At 41.5% G+C, this 23,261-nt stretch overlaps 1 protein-coding gene across 8 annotated transcripts in view; it reads right to left on the reverse strand.

The window, feature by feature from the left end:
• AIG1 (androgen induced 1) overlaps window positions 1-23,261 on the reverse strand; it is a 200,334-nt gene that overhangs the window by 59,361 nt on the left and 117,712 nt on the right. Inside the window, exon 4 of one of the 8 annotated variants that reach the window (XR_011363508.1) lies at window positions 4,145-4,284. The exons of 5 other annotated variants lie outside the window; for them this stretch is intronic. Coding sequence is in view for 1 of the 3 variants with exons in the window: in XM_069973776.1 (XP_069829877.1) it covers window positions 4,249-4,284 (36 nt within the window). In the remaining 2 variants the exon portion in view is untranslated. Of the gene's footprint in view, window positions 1-3,232; window positions 4,285-23,261 lie in introns of those variants that run through there. 2 more of the 8 variants (XM_069973776.1, XR_011363509.1) reach the window with 2 other exon arrangements.

Below are 23,261 nucleotides of genomic sequence, written 5' to 3' on the forward strand. Positions count from 1 at the left end.
GCACAGACCTAGTACATGGTCTGGTTCTCTGTCCCATCACCAGACTATATTGGATAAAAATAAAGGAGCTTATTGCTACCAAGTTGAATCTTACAATCTTGCTAGATCCTCTGTCAGTTATGTTTCATATCCCTCAGACCGAGGATAACCTGACCCTGTTAGCCCACACTTTTATATTGGTAGCTAAGCGGTCTCTTCTGGCACATTGGTTGACCCCGGACATGCCCACTCCTGATGAAGTGGTTAGTCAAGTTAAACGATATATGCAGCTTGACCAATTGGAAGTTTTGCGTACCAAAGAGAAATCGACATGTGGGTTTTTCAGGAAATGGAAAACTTTCATCTGCATTTTTTTTTATCCCAATTGGAGATAATACATCTTATGAGACTGTTCAAAGACACCTTATGGTACCTTAAAAAGGATGTTGCAGGGACATTAGGCAAATTAAAGATACCGCCTTAAGGCAGGGCCAAGGATTTTTCGGAGATGTTTTGAGTTTCCTAAAAGGCCGTGAGCAAGGGGGGGGAGTTTCTGTTTAAATGCATATTGTCTTGTTGATTCTTCTATCTCATTGTAAGATTTCCACTTGCAATATGATCTAAAAGGTGATGTGAATATCGCCTTTGATTGTTTAACATTGATGATTGTAATAAAGTTTTACAAAATAAAAAAAAAGAAAAAAAAAGACTGACTAATAGTCTTCCGTTCTGCAACAGGGGACTGGTAGGAGTGCTGTGGGAGGGGAGTAGGCAGGGTGGGAGGATTATGATAAAGAGTTGAGTAAAAGGAATGCATTCTGAGAATTGTAGTACTGACCAAGTACTCAATCAGAAAATACAATCAGGAAATCCAGAACTGAGTTCCCCAAAACATTTTTTTTTTAGAACTACAGCAGAGAAGTAAGCAATGCTATATGCTTCTGCAGGATGTTTATTTTTTTTACCTCATGTTGGAGTACCCCTTTAACCCTTTGAGGACCAGGCCCAAAATGACCCAGTGGACCGCGCAAATTTTGATCTTAGTGCTTTCGTTTTTCTCTCCTCCCCTTCTAAGAGCTCTAGCACTCTCAGCTTTCTATCTACAAGCCATGTAAGTGCTTGTTTTTTACAGGAATAGTTGTACTTTGTAATGGCGTCATTCATTTTACTATAACATGTATGATGGAATTCCAAATATATTATTTATGAAGATATAAATAGGTGAAATCGTAAATAAGAATGCAATATGGTAACGTTTGGGGGGTTCCTGTGTCTACGTAATGCACTATATGGTAACAGCGACATGACACTATTATTCTATAGGTCAGTCCGAACACAACCATATGCAGGTTACACAGATTCTCTAATGTTATATATGTATTTTTTTTATGAAATCCTTTTTTTTTGGCAATTAAATATTAATAAAATGGGCCTATTGTGACGCTTATAACGGTTTTATTTTTTCATCTACGGGGCTGTATGGGGTGTCATTTTTTCCGCCATGATCTCTAGTTTTTATTAATACCATATTTGTGAAAATCGGACGTTTTGATCACTTTTTATTGATTTTTTTTAATATATAATGTAACATAAAATCGGTAATCTGCGCACTTTTTCCCCTCTTTTCGTGTACGCCGTTTACCGGTCGCAATGACGCTTGTTATATTTTAATAGATCGGACAATTACGCACGCTACGGTATATTATATGTTTATCTATTTATTCATTTTTATATGTTTTATTTATATAATGGGAAAGGGGGGTGATTTAGACTTTTATTGGGGGAGGGGCTTTGGGGTAGTGTATTGGTGTTTTGAACTTTTTTTTTTTTACACTTTTGAAGTCCCTTTGGGGGACTTCTACATACAGTACTTTGATTTCTACACTGATGAATGCTATGCCATAGGCATAGCATTGATCAGTGTTATCGGCGATCTGCTCATTGAGCCTGCCTGTGCAGGCTCAGTGTAGCAGATCGCCGATCGGACCGCACGGAGGCAGGTGAGAGACCTCCGGCAGTCCGTTTCAACGATCGGGACCCCTGCAGTCACACTGCGGGGGTCCCGATCGGTAAGTGACAGGGGACTCCCCCTGTCACTTACACTTAAACGCCGCGATCGCGGCGTTTAAGGGGTTAATGACACGCGGCAGCGCGATCGCTGCAGAGTGTCATTACCGGTGAGGTCCCGGCTGCTGATTGCAGCCAGCCCCCACCTGCTATGAAGAGCGCTCCGCTCCGGAGCGCGCTTCATAGCGGGAAAAACACCCAGGACGTAAGGTTACGTCATGGGTCGTCTGGGGACAGACTTCCATGACGTAACCCTACGTCCAGGGTCGTCTAGGGGTTAACTGGTTAATTACTACCCCATTACATAAAAAAAAGGTGGAACACTGTGTAAAATTTTAATAAAAACACAATTTAATGATTTGCAAATCTCACATTTTATCCACAATAGACCATATATCAGATATGGACTCAAGAGGAGAAGGACCATCCAGCTTATTAGTGCACACTGCAAAGGTTGCATTTCTGATGGTATGGGGTTGCATTAGTGCCTATAGCATGGAAAGCTTAGTGTGCCTATACACCTTCAATAACTGTAACAAATATGGAGATGATTGGCACTACAGTCTATGAGGTAATACATGTAATATCTGTGTGATGGGGAATATCTGGTGGTGCCCAAACAAACATCAAGTAAATAGAAAAACTGAAAGCCACACTCACCAATTTGATACTTGTGAAGGCTCTTTATTTTCAGCAGCATGGACGTGATTAGGGCAGATGCCAGCCAGGTGCTGGCAAGTATCAAATTGGTGAGTGTGGCTTTAAGTTTTTCTATATACTCGACACACTTTCAACAACTATTGTCTCTTCCATCCTCCCCATACACATGAACTTTCGGCACGACTACGGGGAGGTAAGCCGCAGTCGAGAACAAAAGGGTAAGGCAGTGAAATTCAATCACATCCAATACCCTATCCCCAGAGGGCCCCCCCCCCCACTTTATACATGCCAGCAGTGGGTTCGGTCAACATCAGTATAACCTGTGGACTTTTATGGGCATTACTTAACCCTGAATTTCATCATTAGAGTCTGCTAATATTTCATTAACTAACTGTTCTGGGTAGAAACTGTAAAATGGTATGAAATCTGCAAAAGCAGTAAAAAAAAAGTATATTTTTAAAACTCTTCATGCATATGGGACTTAAAATGTATTACATTACCTCATGATAGTATTTCCAGAAAAAAAAACACATATTAATGGATATATGAAAGTGCGCAGGTAACCATGGATACAGTTATGTACTCAGTAACATCTTTTATACAGCTGTGAATATTTGTTTCTGTGCCAGGCCATCCGCAACGCTTCTCTTGTATTTCAAAATTAAAAAGTGAATATATTCTACAATAAAGGGGAGATTCTTCTCAGGTTTTAGTTTACATCCCGGCCCGTTATGTTAACCACTTATTTATTAATACCTGTTCTTGTGACGGGAGCGGCTGCATACAGGTCACAGACTCTTCTGCCTTCAATATTACACTCTTTTTTCCCCTCTTCCTCCTGCTGCCTTTGCTATTGAGGTGTTTTGCAGTTTAGCATAAAGTTATATCTGACAATGGGGGATGCATCTTTTTGTTTCTTGATATGACTCTTAGAGAATACTCACATGTAATAGCTTTATTGCAGAATCTTTTGCTACTGAATGGCTATGTTCACACATTGTTAAAATGATGGTTGTTTTTATTGGAAGGCCGTCATTTACCTGATAACAGCAGCCGTTATTATATGAATAACGGCCATTATAAGTGAATTCCACGCTATTTTGCAGAGGGTTGTGCAATTACAGTAAAATAGCGCCATTTTTGCTCAGATTTTGACTGAATCGCTGCATAAATTTGCAGGAAAAAAAAGATCGCACCAAAAACGCATCACAGACACACACAAAAAAGAACTACAGGAATAATTAACAGTGAACAGTGTAAACAAAACAAAATACTGAATACCAGAATTTCCGCATTTCAGAAAATATGGAATAAAAAAAATAGCAAAGACTGATCTAACCAGAAAATCAGAGTTATAAGGGCCAGAACATGGCAATGCAAAGCATTTTTAAAACATTACAAAAATATATAAATTGTATAGCACTGTAAAGCTACTGACTTGCAGCATAGGGTTAAAGGACAACTCCCATGAAAAGGCTGGTGGAGGGGGCGGGCTCCAGGAAACAGAGAATGCTGGTCTATGTAGTTTAGCAGGTCCCTTGCTCAAATGATCCAAACCAGGAAGTAAAGAAAAGATGTCTGAAAAGAAAAAAGTTCACAGTGGCCAAAAACGTAGCGGATCACAGCAGAAATTACTAGGGGGACTTAGGTAAGCTAGAATTACTACCCCTGCTATTTTTTCTTATTTTGCGAGAGTTGAACGTCCTCTTTAACCCCTTAGCGACTCGTGTCCTATCTGATACGTCATGGTGCCTCGCAGGTTGTTCAGAGAGGAGTCCCGCTGGGACCCAGCTCTGAACGGCGCTGATCCCGGCTGACATGTGCAGCTGGGCAGAGGCTCTATTAGCCGGCGCGGGTCCCGTTGCCGCGCCAGCCAATTAAGCCTCTAAGTGCAGCTGTCAAACCTGACAGCTACACTTAAGAGGCTTTCCTCCGTGCATCCCTGGTGTCTAGGGGGACAGATCTCCCCCCCGCGGGGGGGGGGGGGAGATCCGTTCTTCTGCCCGTGCCGTACCTGACGCTGATCCCGGCTCGGCAATAGATTGCTATGGCTTGCAGCAGGCCATAGCAGTCTATGACCGATCTAATCGATCTTTGCTGTGCATATACACAGCATTGATCTCTATGAGAGATCAGTGCTGTCTATATACAAGTCCCCCAGGGGGACTTCTAGTTAAAGTAAAAATAAAAGTAAAAATGTTTTTTTATTAATAAAAAATCCCCTCCCCTATTAAAATTCCAAATCACCCCCCTTTTCCCATTTTATAAATATAAATAAATAAATAAACAAATAAATAAACATATTTAATATCGCTGCGCGCGTAATCGCCCGAACTATTAATTAATCACATTCCTGATCTCGCACGGTAAACGGCGTAAGTGCAAAAAAATTCCAAAGTGCAAAATTGCGCATTTCTGGTCGCATTAAATCCTGAAAAAATGTAATAAAAAGTGATCAAAAAGTCGTATATGTGCAATCAAGGTACCAATAGAAAAAAACGCATCATGGCGCAAAAAATGACACCTCACACAGCCCCATAGACCAAAGGATAAAGCGCTGTAAGCATGGGAATAGAGCGATTTTAAGGAACATATATCTGTTAACAATGGTTTGAATTTTTTACAGGCCAGATAATATAAAAGTTATACATGTTATATATCGTTGTAATCGTAATGACTTGAGGAACATGCATAACTAGTCAGTTTTACCATAGGCTGAACGGCGTAAATGCAAAACTCCCCAAAATCAAAATAAATCATGATTTTTTTCCGGTTTCGCAGCATATGTTATGGAAAAATAATTCCTGTCATTGCAAAGTACAATTGGTTTCGCAAAAAATAAGCGCTCATATACGTCTCTAGGTGAAAAAATGCAAGCGCTATGGACTTTTAAACATAAAGTGGAAAAAGCAAAAGTGCAAAAATGAAAATTGGCTTTGACCTTAAGGGGTTAATGTCAGCCAAATGGTGTAAAAGTCCCCAAAAGTGAGTTTTTTCTTTCATTTTTACATATGGGCCATTCCATCCAAACTGAACCTTTTCATAACACCCGTAACACCTAGTTAAACCTAGTAAAACTGCAATTTAAACACTAAAGTTATAAATATACATTAAGAGTCCTAATGTATATTTATAACTTTTGTGGTTAAATTGCATTTTTTTAATTAGCTGTTAAAAAAAATGTTTAACTAGGTATCACGGGTGTTACAAAAAAGTTCAGTTTGGATGGAATAGCCCATATATATTTTTGTAGTACATTTTATGTTAAAGTTAATGTTGTGATACTAAGATCAACTGTTCCTGTTAAAAAATAAATAAAATAAAAAAACAATGTCGTCTGAGAAGGGCTTATAGAAGGTGGGGAGGAAAAAATGAAGATCCTCTGGCATTTAATGGGTGAAATTGTCATACATAGGCTTCCAGCATGCCAAATGGTAGACATTGGTGCACTAGGACACTAGGTCCTGATTTTTTGTTTGTTTCCTTAAATCTTTAGTTGTCTGCTTCCTTCAATTGCAGTTCAATTCACATGAAATGAACACTAAGGGTATGTTCACACTACGGAATACACTCGGAAATTTCAAGTTCCGCCTGTCCCATTGACATGTTAATTCTTTGGACGGACAGCAGATTGAGCTTGAATAATGCATTGAGTTAATGGGACAGATGCAACTACAATCGGAGTTCACAGCGCGGCCTCCATTTTCTGCAAAATTTTCTGCAAAAAATTCCATAGTGTAAACATATCCTTAAGATTTCTAAGGATGAGAAAATAATGGGAGCATTGTTTCTAAGTGGGCGAAGTAAGGTAGGCACCATGACTAAAATGGAAATTTTTACTATGCGGAAGGCAACATTATTAAAAGGGGGAATCTGTACTAAGTGGGGACATTAAGAAGGATGTTATTACTCAGTCCTGGAGCAAAGAGATAGATAATAACTGTCAGGAATGTGCAGTAGCCTGGTGTAAACTGGGCCTGGTGTTTGGTTTTGTGTGCCACACCCGATTGCTTCTCAGCTTCCGGCAATTCAGGAGTTAAGCTGAGTTCTGCTGGACCTGATTATGCAGCTGAGTAGTCTGTGTGATCAGAGCGCTGGTCCAATGGGGATCCGGACTGGGCTCTTGGTCAGCATAAAAGAAAGCTGAGGCAGTCTCTCAGCGCTGGCTATTAGGTTTCATACCCTGGTCCCAGCTCCCCCTGTCTATTTTTTATTGTTACTTGATTCTGTACTACGCTGCCTGTTTGGTTCTGACCTTGCCTGTTTGACTATCCCATATTGTGTTTGTTTGTCTGTCTTGTTCTGGGTGCACGTATCTAGCAACGTCTTTGTGGTTGTCCACGGCCGCCTAGGGCCGGTTGATGCAAGTAGGTAGGGACAGTTGGTGGGTTCAGCATTAGGGCTCACTGTCATGTCTTGTCCCTGCCTCCAGTGTCCTGACAATAACTAAGTAAGGGCATTATTACCAAGTAGGGGCATAATTACTAGAGACACTAAGAGGTGCATTACCACTTAGTGGGAGCATTAAGAGACACAGATGGGGCATCATTAGTTGGGGCCTCTAACTAATGGACAAGGCGTGAGGTGATAGATCCCCTGGATCACTAAGGAGTGCTAACACACCTTGGCAGCATTGGCTTTGCTCCAGTCTTTACCCTCAGAGAAGGTCCCCGGTGACCACCAATTGATGGTAGTTAAGTACTGGAGCATGGAACTAAATGCTCTACTTCTGCAGTCAAACTTTAAAATATCAGAAGGTGCTATATACACTGGAGCTGAGCTGAGAATTAGAAATGGAACAAGATCCAAATGGCTAGAAAGACACTAGGAAGCGAGGAAGTGGCAGATAGCCAGTGAGCACAGACGTGGTTTTCTGACTGAAACACACCAACAACTGAGTACAGATGTGTTCGGGTGTGGCTTTATATACCCTCAGGTGAACAGCCAAGAATTCTCTATAACCTGTGAGCTGAGCTATATATACAGGTGAACAGGCGTACCCCTGCCACTAAAGGGAGCCCAATCCTCCAGGAGGCCAGCTCAGAGCAGGAGAAACTTCCGGAAGACAGGCACATTAAGTAAAAGCAGAATGTACAGATGACCACAAGGCAGAGAGACCTGCAGCAGGTAGGGGATAGCAGACACGACTGTGTGCTGTTACAGGGCCCCAGTACTGTGTGGTAGGTACTAAGGCATTTCTATTGAGTGGGGACAATTAGGGGCATCATTACTAAGTGGGGACACCAGGATAGCATCATTACTGATGGGGCCCAATCTTGCATATTGAAAAAATAACATAGAAGGCAGGAATCAGATGTAAAAAACGGATGATGTCATTAGGATTTATGTGATCATTAAAAAAAAAAAAATTACGGGAAGTGGTACATTCACTTTTAAGAAATGTTAATTAAAACTAATTACAAATATAATAGGACAATCTATACAAATATATTTGGTAATATGGGAATACCCCTTTAGGATGCGTTCACACATACAGGATCTACAGCAGATTTGATGCTGCAGATATCAACTAAATGTAACTAAATAACTGAACACAGCACCAAATCTGCTGTACGTGTGAACGCACCGTTAAAGTAGTGGCAGGGAAGACTGCAGATGTGGGCTCTGATCTGACCTCCTTATGTTCTTTGAAGAAACATTATGTACACATGTAAATAAAATGCAATAACCCATTTTTTCTTATCGTGATAAATGAACCTAGCCAGGGATTTTCAGTGATGGATAATCTAATTAAACTTTTCCCTTGCATATTTCCCTGTTGGAATATTTCTCTACTAAGCAGCTAATTCAGTGTTGCATTATGCAGAGAGTGGAATGAATTTTATGACTATAAATGCCTGATAACTTTGTTACTGAACAGAACATGCTGTATTAAAGAACAATGTAAACTGGCGTAGTGTTATGAGATTATTTTTTTTAAGATAAAAAGTGTAACATGTGTGTTGCTTCCTATTACAGCTCCCAAAATATATCAGAGGAGATTTATCAAACATGGTGTAAAGTGAAACTGGCTCAGTTGCCCCTAGCAACCAATCAGATTCCACCTTTCATTTTCCAAAGAGTCTGTGAGGAATGAAAGATGGAATCTGACCTTCGAGGTCTTAGACTGGAACAAATCCTTTACGCTCTGCCACAAATTCTCCGTTTCCAGCCGGGCCCAGGAGACCAACTTTAAGATCATGGCGCGGTGGTACTGCGTACCGGCCCACTTACAGAAATGATACCCGACAGTCCCTGATCTCTGCTGGAGATGTGGGGAGGCGAGGGGTACAATGGTACATATTTAGTGGGTACAAATCAACAAACAAAGAAAAGCCATGTCACACATGCAAGGGTGGCACTCCCCGAAAAAATTTAGTGGGGGTGTATGCAGCTACAACCATTCTGGCTGATAGTTATAAAACTCATCCACTCCCTCACAGGGATCCAGCTTGACAATGACCCGGCTCCCCTCCTCCTGTCCATAATCCCGGGCAGGATGAAGCTTCTGTCCACATGGCTTCTGAGATTCCTCCTACAGGCCGCCAGATCTGTAATTCCGCGCTTGTGGAAAACCGACAGGGCTCCTAGTGTCACAGAGTGGTTCAGGGAGATCCTCTATCTCTGCGGTATGGAGGAATTGGTGTTAGACACAAAGGACAACGCTGATCGTCACTATAAAGTGTGGCGTCGTTGGTTGGAGTTTGTTGATTCGAGTACCTCTCAGCCTTCTCGGATAACCCTTGAATCACTTCTTTCTCCCCTCTTCTCCCCTCCCCCCCTATCCTTACCCCTCTCCCCCTTGGCCTCTCTGTTTTTACTCACTGACGGAAGTCCGCCCTGACAACCCACCCTCGTTAGTGTGAGTCACTAGTTAAGTTCTTGTGTTGCTAGGTCCTAGTTGGACCTTTTCTTTTTGCCAGATATCATCCTAAGAGACCCATATGTTTTTGCTTGATCCTTTAACATTGTCGCAAAATGCCTCAAGCGCCACTGAAATTATACCCAGCCCTACTTGACTCGGTCTCTTGTGTTAATTTACATGCTGCCTCCTGTTTGCCTGGCAATTTTGTTTGTGGTTTGTGATTTGCTTTTTCTTATTTGTGTTCAAATATTCTACCATCAGTTTGCACTCTTGTACCATATTTTCTGACAATAAAATACACTTTGAATACAAAAAAAAAGGTGGAATCTGGGGGACTGGGGGACTTCTAGTATAAGTGATCTGATCTCTCATAGAGATCTCTGCAGCATAGATATGCTGCAGAGATCCATGAGATAGGCATTCGTTTACTTCCGGCTGCTGCAGCCGGAAGTAAACGAGTGCCGAGCCGGGGACGGCGCCATCTTGGAGCGGTCCCCAGCTGGCTTCAGAAACGGAGATCGCTCCTCCGGGATAATATCCCGGAGGAGCGATCTCCGCCACTAGACACCAGGGAACAGCTGAATCTGGTAATCGGATGCAGCTGTCATGTTTGACAGCTGCATCTGATTACTGTATTGGGCGATCGGACCGTGCCCGCTAATACCTGCGCTCCCGGGCTACAAGCGGCACCCGGGACCGCCGCGGTTAAGAGCGGGGTCGCCGCGCGGCCCCGCTCTGAACGTCCTTACCGGCATCAGGGCGTAAATATACGCCCGATGTCGTTAAGGGTTAAATAAAATGTTTTTCTCTGTTGTGTTGTGTTTTATTTTTATTTACTTTCAGACTTAGTATTGGAAACTGTCTGATAGATGGCATCCATTACTAAGTCGGGGCTTGGTGTATAAAATGGTTAACACTACCCATCACCCCCCCCCCCCACACACACACACCCAATATTACCCCAGTACCCACTGCACCAGGGGTACTGGGAAGAGCCGGGTACCAGTAGTCCCCAAGCATTAAATTTTGCACTCTTGGACTGGGCGGTAGTAGGCTGGTATTATTAGGCTGGGGAGGGCCATAAAAAATGTCACTTCCCACCCTGGTGCTACTAGGCTCTAGGCGCAGAGCAGGGACAAAAAGAAAAAAAATTTGTGAACTGCTACTTTAACTCTTTGTGTGCCAAACTGAACAATGTGGCCCCCAGGGGGTTAAGTGAGGATGCATGCCATCCTCACTTAACCCCCTGCGGGGCCACATTAATTTCACAATGTACTCATCCCAGTAAGGAAGTGGGTTAATTGCCCCCCTTCCTTGCTGGGATGAGTGCAGTGCTGGGGGGAGAAGGGCGCCCCTATTGATACTCATCCCGATGTTTGGCACACTGGGATTAATCAAATTAATTCGATTAATTCACCTAGATTTTGAGAATCGATTTCAATCTCTTTGAAAATCGTAAATTCAATTTTCAAGGAAAAGAAAAAAAATGCGGTCCGACCTGCAGGGGGAGCAGTGGCGCTCTGGGTAAGCTGCTCCTCCTGTAGGTCAGAGCAGGACCGCAAAAGCCTTCCAACCAAACACACACCCACCTACATGATCGCCACCCGCCAGCACCCGGAATACCGTAGCTGCCAGCCGCCCGCACCAGGAGCACTGCAGCCGCCACCCGCCCGCACAACGGAGCATCCGCAACGGCTGCATGCCCTCTCTATTACTCTACTCTACTCCTACCCCCAATACTACTCTACTACCTACCAATACTGCTTTACTACTACCCCCAATAATGCTCTACTACTACCCCAATACTGCTCTACTACTACCCCCAATACTGCTCTACTACTACCCCCTATACTTCTCTACTAATCCCCCCAAAACTGCTCTACTACTACCTCCAATCCTGCTCCACTACTACTCCCAATACTACTCCCCATACTGCTGTACTACTACCCCCAATACTGCTCTACTACTACCACCAATACTGCTATACTACCCCCAATACTGCTCCACTGCTACCCCTAATACTACTCCTCATACTGCTCTACTACTACCCCCAATACTGCTTTACTACTACCCCCTCTACTACTACTACCCTTATCTACTACTACACCCCTCATCTGCTATGCTTCTACACCCCTTATCCACTATGCCTCTACTACTACACCCAGCATAAAATATATTGCCCAGCCCTAGATACAAGTGTGCCAGACTCAGCCTCTTCAAAGACGCTGAAGAGAAGAAAACTGGAGGGTAAGTTAATTGTCCCCCAAGCCACCCCCACCCCCTGCATTTTAATGTGAACATGAAGTCGCTGACCCCCAAAACACCCAAAGTCTAATAAAGACTTTCACACATAAAGGCAAAAACACAGCAAAAACGCCATTTGTTGCATTGACGTTTTTTTGTGTGGCTTTGTTGGGGGGCATAAAGAAAACCAACACAGCCTATGTGTGAGGGCACCCTAAAGGTGGTAGTATCATTATCACTAGTGATCTAGGCAGGGAAGAGTAGTGTTGAACTTGGGGGGCTAGGGCAGTGAATGGAATTAACCCCAGTATCTCCAGTAGTTTAGGGCAGGAATCCAATGATAACTCTGTTCTCGGGCTCTGGCATACTAATATATATATATATATATATATATATATATATATATGTATATATATAAAGTTCAATATAATCTTGCTGCACACGGAGAATAGTGGCGGGTGCCAGCTGTCACACCAGGTACCAGCGGTGTAAGAAATATAGTAAGCAAAATGACCGCAGCACTCCAAAAATGAAAAGAATCTGTGGATTTATTTGCCCATGAAAAACAAGTGCGACGTTTCAGCTCTAGCAATAAGAGCTTTATTCCACTGCTTGAGAAAAGCTCTTATTGCTAGAGCTGAAACGTCGCACTTGTTTTTCATGGGCAAATAAATCCACAGATTCTTTTCATTTTTGGAGTGCTGCGGTCATTTTGCTTACTATATATATATATATATATATATATATATATATATATATATATATATACATACTGTGTATATATATATATATATATATATATATATATTCCAAAAATTGCTAAGTTGTAAAAGGAATTCTTGAATTTATGAGGGTTTTCTTCTGGAGCACAATGTTCACAGAGATTCCCTGGAAAAAAGATGCTGAACTCACTGAAAGTCCTGTTGTTTTTCCCTAGCAACGCGTTGCCTTTGCTATGGTTTTTGAACTGGCAAAAGCTGTAGGAATCCAGCATGAAGGAAATGCTGGAAGTTCAACAGATTTCAAAGCTGTGAACAAGCCAATTTAATAGCTGTAATTCATTCTGTTCCCCAATAAAAGTACTGTTAGCGGGTACATAGTGATCATACACAGAGTAGAAAAGAAAACATGTTAAAACATGAATTTAAGTTGATGAAACTAATACTAACTGTCTCCACTAGTGCTGGATGGACTAATATTCTACATTGTATCTATCAAAGAGGCATCAAGCACTATAATTCAAATGTAATAGGAGTCACTGAGGAGTAATGAAAACACAACGTAGGAACACAAGCAAAACCCAAATATTATGTGGTAATGCTGTTTTTTTTCATATGCAAAGTACAGTGCATTCATGCCTTGAAAGTTTATGGGGATCTGCACATCCTTTTTGTTTATTCATAAGGTTTTTACAACATAGTCAGAATATTATATAATAAGATCCAACACTTTGCTGGTATATCTCATTATGCGCATGTAATATATTGCTGAATTTCCTTCTCAAAACGAAGGTAAAAAAAAAATTCAGATAATCAAAGAAATAAAAACTATGAATTACAAACTTACAAATTATTTACTTTTACTATTTACAGCAAAAAAATCAGATAATCAAAGAAATAAAAACTATGAATTACAAACTTACAAATTATTTACTTTTACTATTTACATCAAAGACTTAAATCGAAAAAATAAAAATAATATATACAGAAAACAATTCCAATAATTATTCTATAATGAGAAAGAAAAGATCAGATTGGGATTATCTGGATTTTATTCAGAATAAAATCCAGACAATCCCAATGTCAGATCAAACAAAAAAAACACAACAATAATCTGAGGCTAGCATGCATTCACCACACCTGACATCCCTCTCTTCATCTATATTAGTTTTCATAAAGCTGAGTTTCCGCATTCTGAACCATGTCCCTCATTCCGCCCCCTGTTGCAGGGATTATCTGCTACATTGCGTGGCTATTGGCTAAGAAATGTGGGCCTGGTTTCTACCACATTTGGAACACATTCGGAATGCCAATGTGCAAACACAGCGTAAGGCTATGTTTAAACTATGTAAGAACAAAAGCTGTGGTTTGACACGGCCATGTCAAACTGCAGTATTGGCCAGATTAACATAATTCTATTTTAATTGGAATACAGGCACATTTGGGTGTAGCTGCACTCCAATCAACCATTGACCTCAATATGGGGCTCTCCTGACCATCCCCTGACAAATGATGTCAGTGAAGATAGCTGTTCGGGTTGTGTTTGTCCATTACTTTGTTTTGGGAGCGATAAGCTGAAGTGAGACCTCTCTGGCGGCCGTTTACCCCTCGCCATAGAGAACACAGGAACACTAAGCGGTGCCAAATGTTCATTTGTATTGGGCAAACAGGCGGCGGGTGGGAGAGATAACTGATTGCCGATTGTTCAGACCTCAGTTACTGAAGGTGTATGGTCAGCTTTAGGTTCATACCATTTTTCAGCAACTATTGTTTATTTGAAAGGAATATTGTTATACAATTTTTTGTTAAATATGTATCTCTCATCTGCTGTAATGATAGATGATTTTGGAAACTCTTTGAGAAAACCCACACCCTAACCAGATTTAAGGTGATGGAATTTTGGTCCACCATACTTTATAAATAGCGGCCAGAATTTTTACGCAACACGAGGTCAGAAGAGAGGCGACAACTAGTCATCTGGACAGGGAACCACCTGTAACTAGTCACGGCTCTTTACCTGTCAGCACGCTCCGCAAGGATGATTGACAGGCAGAGAGACCCATTAGTGGCCTCTCAGCCTGTCAATCATTCTCGCATTGCACGATGACAGGAAGTGAGCCCTGACTAATCACAGGTGGCTCCCCGCCCCTCTCCCTGCCTCGCGTAGCTTCATAAAACTTCTTTTTCCCCTTTTTAAAGGTACTGCTGGGAATGTTTCCTAAGCCAAGTTTTTTCCCAATTTTTATTGTTAAAACTAAGCTGAGCCTCGTTGTGTCTGTAGTGATAAGTGGCTGTAAAGTGATCTGTACAGCATTGCAGTGACAGTGACACCAGTAGATAGCACCAGTATAAGACTATTTTCTTTAAAAACATTCCCTTTAAAGAGGTAGTCTACTCAGGTAAACTATATGTTGAATCATCCCTTTTCCTGGAGACTAATATTTGTTCCATACATGTCTCCTTCCCCCAGTTCTGAGCTGCTGCTTTCTGCAACTATGTGGTAACGGTTCAATTAATCTTTGCTTTGATCTCCATCCTCCCTTCCAAGACGGCTCATGTAAACAGTGTCCCTGGCCTGCTGTTTCTGCACTCTGTAATGCTGGGAGGGTTAACCACAGTGAGATTACCAGCAAAATGACGTCATATTGAACCTCATGGCAGATTGCAGAAACACCTGCCAAGGGAAGGTGTTCACACAAGCCATCGTGGTAGGGAGGTGGGAGGAGGTAGAAAGGGAGACAGAGAGCACAGCTCAGGAACAGTGTTTTGTGTTTTCAGGAGAATTCAGCATCTCAGAACTGGGGGAAGGAGGCTTAAACTAAATGTTAGTCTCCAGGAGGGGGATGATTCAACATGTATTTTACATAAGCGGTTAACCCCTTTAAGAACTAGCTTGCCTTAGCATCGGCACTGGAGGTATGTAACTAACACAAAACTACTTAATTATGGGGATTGTCAGGTGTAACTGTAAACACACCTCATGCGGTCAGTCATTTGACACTGATATCTATGATGAAACAACCTATATAATTAAAAAATTCAATATTCCAACAACTGCATTTTTTTGGTCATCGTACCAACTGGGATGCTCTGCATTTTACTTAGGGTTAACAGCTGCCCAGATCATTTCCAAGCATCAAACCTGTATACAAGTCATAACTTGGCCAGACATATCTTAGCCTGGCTCTGATATCCCTTGCAAGTAAGCAACTGAAAACACAAGGTAAAACCCTACTATTGACCATATTAATTTGTTGCTTAAAGAGGACATGTGCATAGTACAGAAAAATTTGTTTCATAATTTCATAGCTGATTCCAAAAGTGTTATTTCTTTCTTGCTATATCCCCTGTTCTTGAGATATAGGGATTTTACTATTTGGCTGACTATCTGACCTTTTCACTCAATAGTCTCATGGGCAGGAACACATGGGCTAAGGCTATGTTCACACAACGATTTTCTACGGCTGTTATTTGACACCCAAAATAATGGCCATAGTTTTGAGTAGCAAACAATGGCCGTGGCTTAGCATGTTTCAATGGCTGTCATTGCAAAAAACGCTGTTGGAACATTAGTTCTAGTTCAAAGTCAAAGACAGCCCTTTTGGGTGCATCTTTAATTAAAAGGTCAATTGATTTTAATACATAGGTGAATACGGTGGGAAAAAAAGTACTATGGGGGAGATTTATCAAACTGGTGTAAAGCAGAATTGTCTTAGTTGCCCCTAGCAATCAATCACATTCTACCTTTCATTTTTCAAAGAATCTGTGAGGAATGAAAGGTGGAATCTGATTGGTTGCTAGGGACAACTAAGACAATTCTATTTCACACCAGTTTGATAAATCTCCCCCTATGTCTTAACAACTTAAAATAACGCCTGATGTTCGTGCAATAACGGCTCAAAATTATTGACATGAACAATAATTTGAAGGCCTGCTGGGAACAGTAGCCGTTATGTTATACATTGTGTGAACCAATGGCCGCTGTTTCCATAGACTTCAAAAGAAGTCACTGATAAATGAAAACAACAGCTGTTCTTTTAAATACAAATGGTGGCCGTTATTTTACAGCGTATGAACATGGCCTTAGGGTACAGTCACATGTACCATATCACAGCGGATTACACTCCGAGTTTCCCGCACTGAAATCCGCTGCAAATCTGATTACCATTCAAGTCTATGGCACTCCATTTTGACAAATCTCGCAATTTTCGAGTATCTTTTTTATTTCATTATAGGAATGGAGTGCCATAGACTTGAAAGTGAATATTTGAGCACATGACCATATATCTACGTCGCCATACCATCTGTGCCATTCATTCTGAGATCCGACCCCACCCAATTCTTTTAATATCTGTTTTTTCCGTATATGTAAATGAATAGCTAAGGTCCACTGGAAACGGGCCCATCGCCCTCTGTGCACTTTCTTCTCCCATTGAGGGCGCTGGGCCCACCTCCAGTGCACCAGTAAAACCACAGAATGAGGGGCATGGATTTATACCCATGGTAATTAAATGATTTAAAAAAAAAAAAAATTGACTGGCCACAAGTTCCTCTTTAACTCCTTTGCGTGAACGATATGTCTATATACATTCAAGTGCACAATAAAGATTTATTTGTTATTTATTTTCATTCTTATTTTGTATTTCTTTTGGGGGGTTGTAGGTGTTCATTAGTTTTTTCATTTCCCGTCATACGGAATTTATTTGATTGGGGTTTTCCTGAATTGTAGGTGTACTACATCTACAGTCTGCTTCATGCAGACTCTACATGCAGAGTGCCAATCTCACTGATCAATGCTATGCAATAACACAGCATTGATTAGTATATGACTGCTTAAAAAATCGCCTAGGGGGACATACAAAGTCTAAAAATCACCCCCTTTCTCATTTTCCAAATAAAAATATTTAGGAAAAAAAAAATCATAGCATGCAGAATCTCCTATCTGTTAAATTTTTTTCCCGCATGGTGAACCCCATAAACAAAATGAGGTGAATACACCAGGATTCATGATTTTTAAATTATATATCAGGAAAAAAAAATCAATAAAAAGCGAGCAGGAATTCCTATTTACTGTACATGTGATACCAATAAAAAAAATAGATCATTTTGCAAAAAGTGAGCTCCCACCCAGCCCTGTAAGTGTAAAAATAAAAGCATTTGGCTCCTAGAAGGCGAGAAGGAGGAGAACACTGCTTTAATGTAATCTGGACATCCGTGTATCAATGACCCTAGGTCATGAAGGGGTAAAAGGGAAACAGCAGGTTAGTAGCATCTAACTTATTATTATGTGCCCACAGAGCACAGGGTGCTGAGGATGAAGGTCTTGATCTTCAATGCTGTTTTGGGGAAATCTGTACTCTATTTGATTTATTAATGAGGCCTTTTGGTGAACTGGTGACGGGGCTACCATCCTCAGTGTATCAATCTATTTTGGTCGCCCCACAATTGTAGTCCCGCCCCCAGTGCACTAAATCGCCTCATTAAAATATCAAATAAAGTACACATTTCCCGAAAATGGTGCTGAGGATAAAGGTAAGAGAACTACTGTTATCCTTAGTGCGCATGCAGTACCATGTGGACATTACAGCAGTGTAGATGTTTCCAACCAACTGTTAGTTTTCCTTTATTACTGTCTGTAAAAGGAAAAAGGCAATTTATCTAATATAGTAAACATATTGGGGGAGATTTATCAAACTAGGTGTAAAGTAGAATTGGCTCAGTTGCTCCTAGCAACCAATCAGATTCCACTTTTCATTCCACACAGATTCTTTTGAAAATGAAAGGTGGAATCTGGTTGCTAGGGGCAACTGGGCCAGTTTCACTTTACACCTAGTTTGATAAATCTCCCCCATTGTGTGCTATATTTAATGTTACCAAAACATACAGATCCAGAATATTGTTCCCAGTGTCAGCTTTTCACATACAACTCCTTTATTCAGAGATGAAGGATGTTAGACCCTATGTAACAATTACAGTGCAGTTAGTTGGAGTGTGTCAAGCAAATGACCGCTGGTCTTTGTGACTGCAGAGGAATGACGAATAATGTGCCAACATCTGGCAGAGTGATCTTACTTTGGAGCATTCCAGTAGAATGCTTGTACCAGATGAATAATTCCAACAAAAATGTTTTATGGAATAGGAGTAATGGTCTGCAGCTGTTTTTCTCGCTACTTTAAATATCTGCAATATATTTCCCTGCTCAAATGTGATCCCAGTTTTGCTGAACACCCACACACCCATGCATTTGACTCTCCTTAGGCTGGAACAAAAACACCAAAATTGCCGCCTGGAATTTTTTTGGGCTCAAAAACGCCGTGGCCAGAGGTTCGCTAAGAGTCAATGGAAAAAAATGAAACACAAAGCCCCCGGACGTTTTTTAATTTAGCGTTTTTTTTCACTACATTTGTTTTGTAAAATGACAGCAGGCTGTGTGTTCTTGCGTTTCTTCACAGAAATGTTTCTACCCCATAGACTTCCATATGCATTTCTTTCTAAATTCTTCAATAGAAATCCTGGAATGACATTACTGGAATGTATCAGCGACTTCTCATAGAGATTCATAGAAGACAGTAACTTCCATTCTAACTAAACTACTGCGTCTTGCAAAAAATATGACATATGGTCTTTTATTATTTTTTTCTAGGACTAGGGTCTATTTTCAGTTTAGGTCTTATTTTTGGAGAAACATCTTATGTCCCTACACTGCAGCTCCACACTATACGGTAGTTAGCCACTGTCCCACTGTTGTTAGGCTCTTATACTGTAAATGCCCCTGTAGTTAGGCTTCTATATTGTATACCTCCTTACACCTCTGTAGTTCTTCCCCCATAATTTATGCATCCCCTTCTGTTCCCCAATACTGTACACATCCCCCCCCTCTCCAGGTAGTCCCCATACTGTATACGTCCCTCCCCCCTTTTGCAGGTAGTCCCCATATTGTATGCATCCCCTTCTGTAGTTACCCCATACTGTATACCTCTCTCCCCCTCTGTAGTTCTTTTCTCATACTATATACATCCCCCTATGCAGGTAGTCCCTATACTGTATATCTCCCTCTGTAGTCATTCCCCCATATTATATACAAACCACCTTTTCAATAAGTCCCGCCCCCGCAGGTATTTCCCCCATACTGTATACATTCCCCATTGCAGGAAGTCCCCATACTTTCTACCTCCCTCCCTCCCCCTCTGCAGTTTGTCCATGTACCCTCTGCCCCTCCCCCAATAATTAATGTTCCCTACTGTGCCTCTTCTTACCCCTCCTGCCTCCCCTGCAGCTTGTGTTGAGCAGGTGGGGGTGGAACATAAGAAGTCTGGCACTAATTGGCTGATGCTCAGCACCCAGTGTCAGGGATCAGGTCAGCGGACAATAACTACGGCTTATTTTGAGGGAATGGCTTATATTTCTAGCCTACTCCAAAAAATCTGCAAAATGAAGCTAGGACTCATTTTTGGGGCAGTTTTTAAGGGCCTTTAATAGAGATGAGGGAACCTCGAGCATGCTCCAGTTCATCCAAACCCGAGCAAAACTGTTTAATATTTTGAATATAAGCGATAATATTCTGGTATAAATGTAGAAATGATCAAACGAACAAAAATTTGTTCGTATGTCATTGATAGCATCTTTTGAACTAACCTCAAAATCATTGTCAATCGTTGTTACGTCTGTCAGTGTAAACACTCATCTTTCACAGTATGAAGATACGAATGCAATTACAAATTATTAACAATACATATACAAACGCAATTATGCTTGTATTTATAATCCTATTCATAATCGCAGAACGGACTTTTCATGATGATTTATCTTCTTGACTAGATGCCTATTGTTTAAAGAAAAAGTCATCGCTTGTCATTCACTAAATGGGCGCTTAAGCGATTTACTGTATATGGCGCTGCTGTGTGGGTATTCGGGAGGACCACTTTTCTGGTAGACAAAGAATGAAAAAGAAAAAAAATAAGGCAGCATACTTCCTTAACTTTTTGAAGAAACATGTCAAACATGTAAATCATGAAATATCATATGAAAATCATATCACAGCTCTATAACTCACATGTGTTTCAATCGTTTGGTCGAATGCATTTTAAAGCGGCACTATCAGCAGGTTCGGGCCAGTGAGCCTACTGATATGCGCCTGCCACTCTTTACCTCAGGATCCCCAAGCTGTCTTCTTTATTCCTCTGCGGTCCGGTAACCCGTTGTTTTCAGCTAAATACTGATATGGTAATTAGCGTGCTCGGAGCATTTGGGGCGTTCCCCATGCTCCCTGAGCACCCGCTTGTCCCGCCTAGCCTATCTCCTCCCGCCCCGCCCCACTATGCATATTCAAATATGTATAGCTAGGCCGGTTGTTACGGGCTGCTCCCTGCACATGCGCCGTAACAACCGGCCTAGCTATGCATAAACGAATATGCATAGTGGGGCGGGCCGGGAGGAGGCAGGCTAGGCGGGACGAGCGGGTGCTCAGGGAGCATGGGAACGTCCCAAATGCTCAGAGCACGCTAATTACCATATCAGTAATTAAGTAACTAGCCGAAAACAACAAGTTACCGGACCGCAGAGGAATAAAGAAGACAGCCTGGGGATCTTGAGGTAAAGAGCGGCAGGCGCATATCAGCAGATTCACTGGCCCGAACCTGCTGATAGTGCTGCTTTAAGCGACATGTATGTTGAGTTTCCCTAATGAATAAACAGCCCCAGAATAAGACATCCTTATTCATAATTTCATGACACCTAATTTCACTTTATACGCAAAAAACAAACAAGTATTTGAATCCTGAGACTGGAAAAGGAAGTTGTTCAATTAGTTTAGGTCATTGTAAGAATAAAGCTTTTAATACTTTAAGGGATATGAATCACTGCAATGCAGTTAGACGTTCTGCAGTAGCGAGAGCACTGATGACTTCCAGCAGAGTTATATAAGTGCCTTTGCTATGTCAATGAAATGAACATTTTGCCAATGAGGTCATTTAACATATCACTATTACTGAAGTAATACATAGAGCTGTCAGCTATCCTTACAGTTTCCATAGAAATGTTCATCAAAAATATAGCGTACAGTGAACATGTAGAATGTCAATTTTACTAAATCTCTGAGACAATGAAAATAACATAAGGGATTCAATTTTATGTGTACAATTCAGTAGGCAAACTACTATGTAGCCCAAGAATTCTGGTGGTCCAGGATCTAAGATATAAACTCCCGAATACCCAATATTTGAACCCCTAACGGCTAAATAATCTGCAGGTGTCTGCATGTGTTAATGTTTTTGTTCTCTCTCAACATGGCAACCTATGGATAAGAGGTGGATGAACCTCAAGCACGCTCAGGTTCGTCTGAACCTTTGTGTGTTCGCCATTTGATTAGCAGTGGCTGAAGAAGTTGGATGCATCCCTAGGGAGTCCTGGAAAGCATGGATACAGCCTATGGCCTATGGTTGAGTGTGGTATTACAACTCAGCTCCATTTACTTTAATGAAATTGAACTGCAAAACTCCACACCCAAACTGAGGACAAGAAAGGCACTTTCTAGAAGATAGCAGCCATGTTTTTTCTAAGCCTGGAGAACCCCTTTATCTAGAATCTGGCCTTATGAAGAGTAAAGGGAATCTATCACCCAGATTTTCCTTTGCTGATTACAGTCACATACAGAAACTTTTTGTACATTGTTCTGGGGGCTGCCATCTTGTCTGAGCTGCTTTTTAACAGTATTTAGTGACATGCTTTAAAGCAAGACCCATAGAAATAGATGTCAATAGACAGGACTTCTCAATGAGCAGAATGTAAAACATTTCAGAGGTAATTCCACAGAAAGCTGCTATTTTCTTAAGTCCCCTTCACACGACCGTGTCAATTTTTACTGTCAGGAAAACCTGATCAGGAGATTTCAAGAAACCATCCGTATTTATGGTCAGGAAACCATCAGGAGTGCCTTCAGAATTTCATGATCAGGGAAAAAGAATGCACTGTAGTGTCAATATTTCTGGACGGTTTCCTGATGTGTATCAGGAAAGTGTTAGTAATTCCTGAAGCTCCCATTGACTTCTATGGGGTCATCCATTCAGGAGACCCAGATGAAAATAGGACAAGTTATATAATTTCTTTACATAAGTGGACACCCTTCCGGAAAAATCCTGAAGGGTGTTGGTGCCCAATACAACCCTATGGGTCAGAAGTGTAAAGGGGGGCTAATACTGGTGCTATCCATCTACTGGTGTCACATGTTGTTGTTGTTGGGTTGTGCAGATCACATTACAGCAGCCTTTTCTTATCACCACAGACAAAGCAAGAAGTCTCAGCTTAAGGACCTATGACACTGAACGATTATCAGCCGCATTCAGCTGATATCGGCCATTACGGATGATAATCGTTCCGTGTAATAGAAGGCAACGATCAGCCGTCATGAACTGTTGGCTGATTACTGTAGTTGTTTGTCTTTCAACATATTGAAAGACAAACGACTCATACAGCAAGTATCTGCTGTCGCCCCGTGGAATAGGAACGGCAGCAGCAGACAGTCACTATCCCCTATGGGCCGCCCGGACAATCTAGCGATCACCCAGGCAGCCCCCGCCCCCCGCAGCTCGCCGTGCACCCTCGGCTCTCACCTGCTCGCTGCCACCACGTGTAATAAAGGCGGCAGTGAGCAGTGAATGACAGCACTCGTTTGCTCCTCTGGTCGCCCCGTGTAATAGGGGCTTTAGTTTAAGACCTGATTTGGGATTATT

The sequence above is a fragment of the Dendropsophus ebraccatus genome, chromosome 6, assembly GCF_027789765.1.
Source record: "Dendropsophus ebraccatus isolate aDenEbr1 chromosome 6, aDenEbr1.pat, whole genome shotgun sequence".
NCBI lineage: Eukaryota > Metazoa > Chordata > Amphibia > Anura > Hylidae > Dendropsophus > Dendropsophus ebraccatus.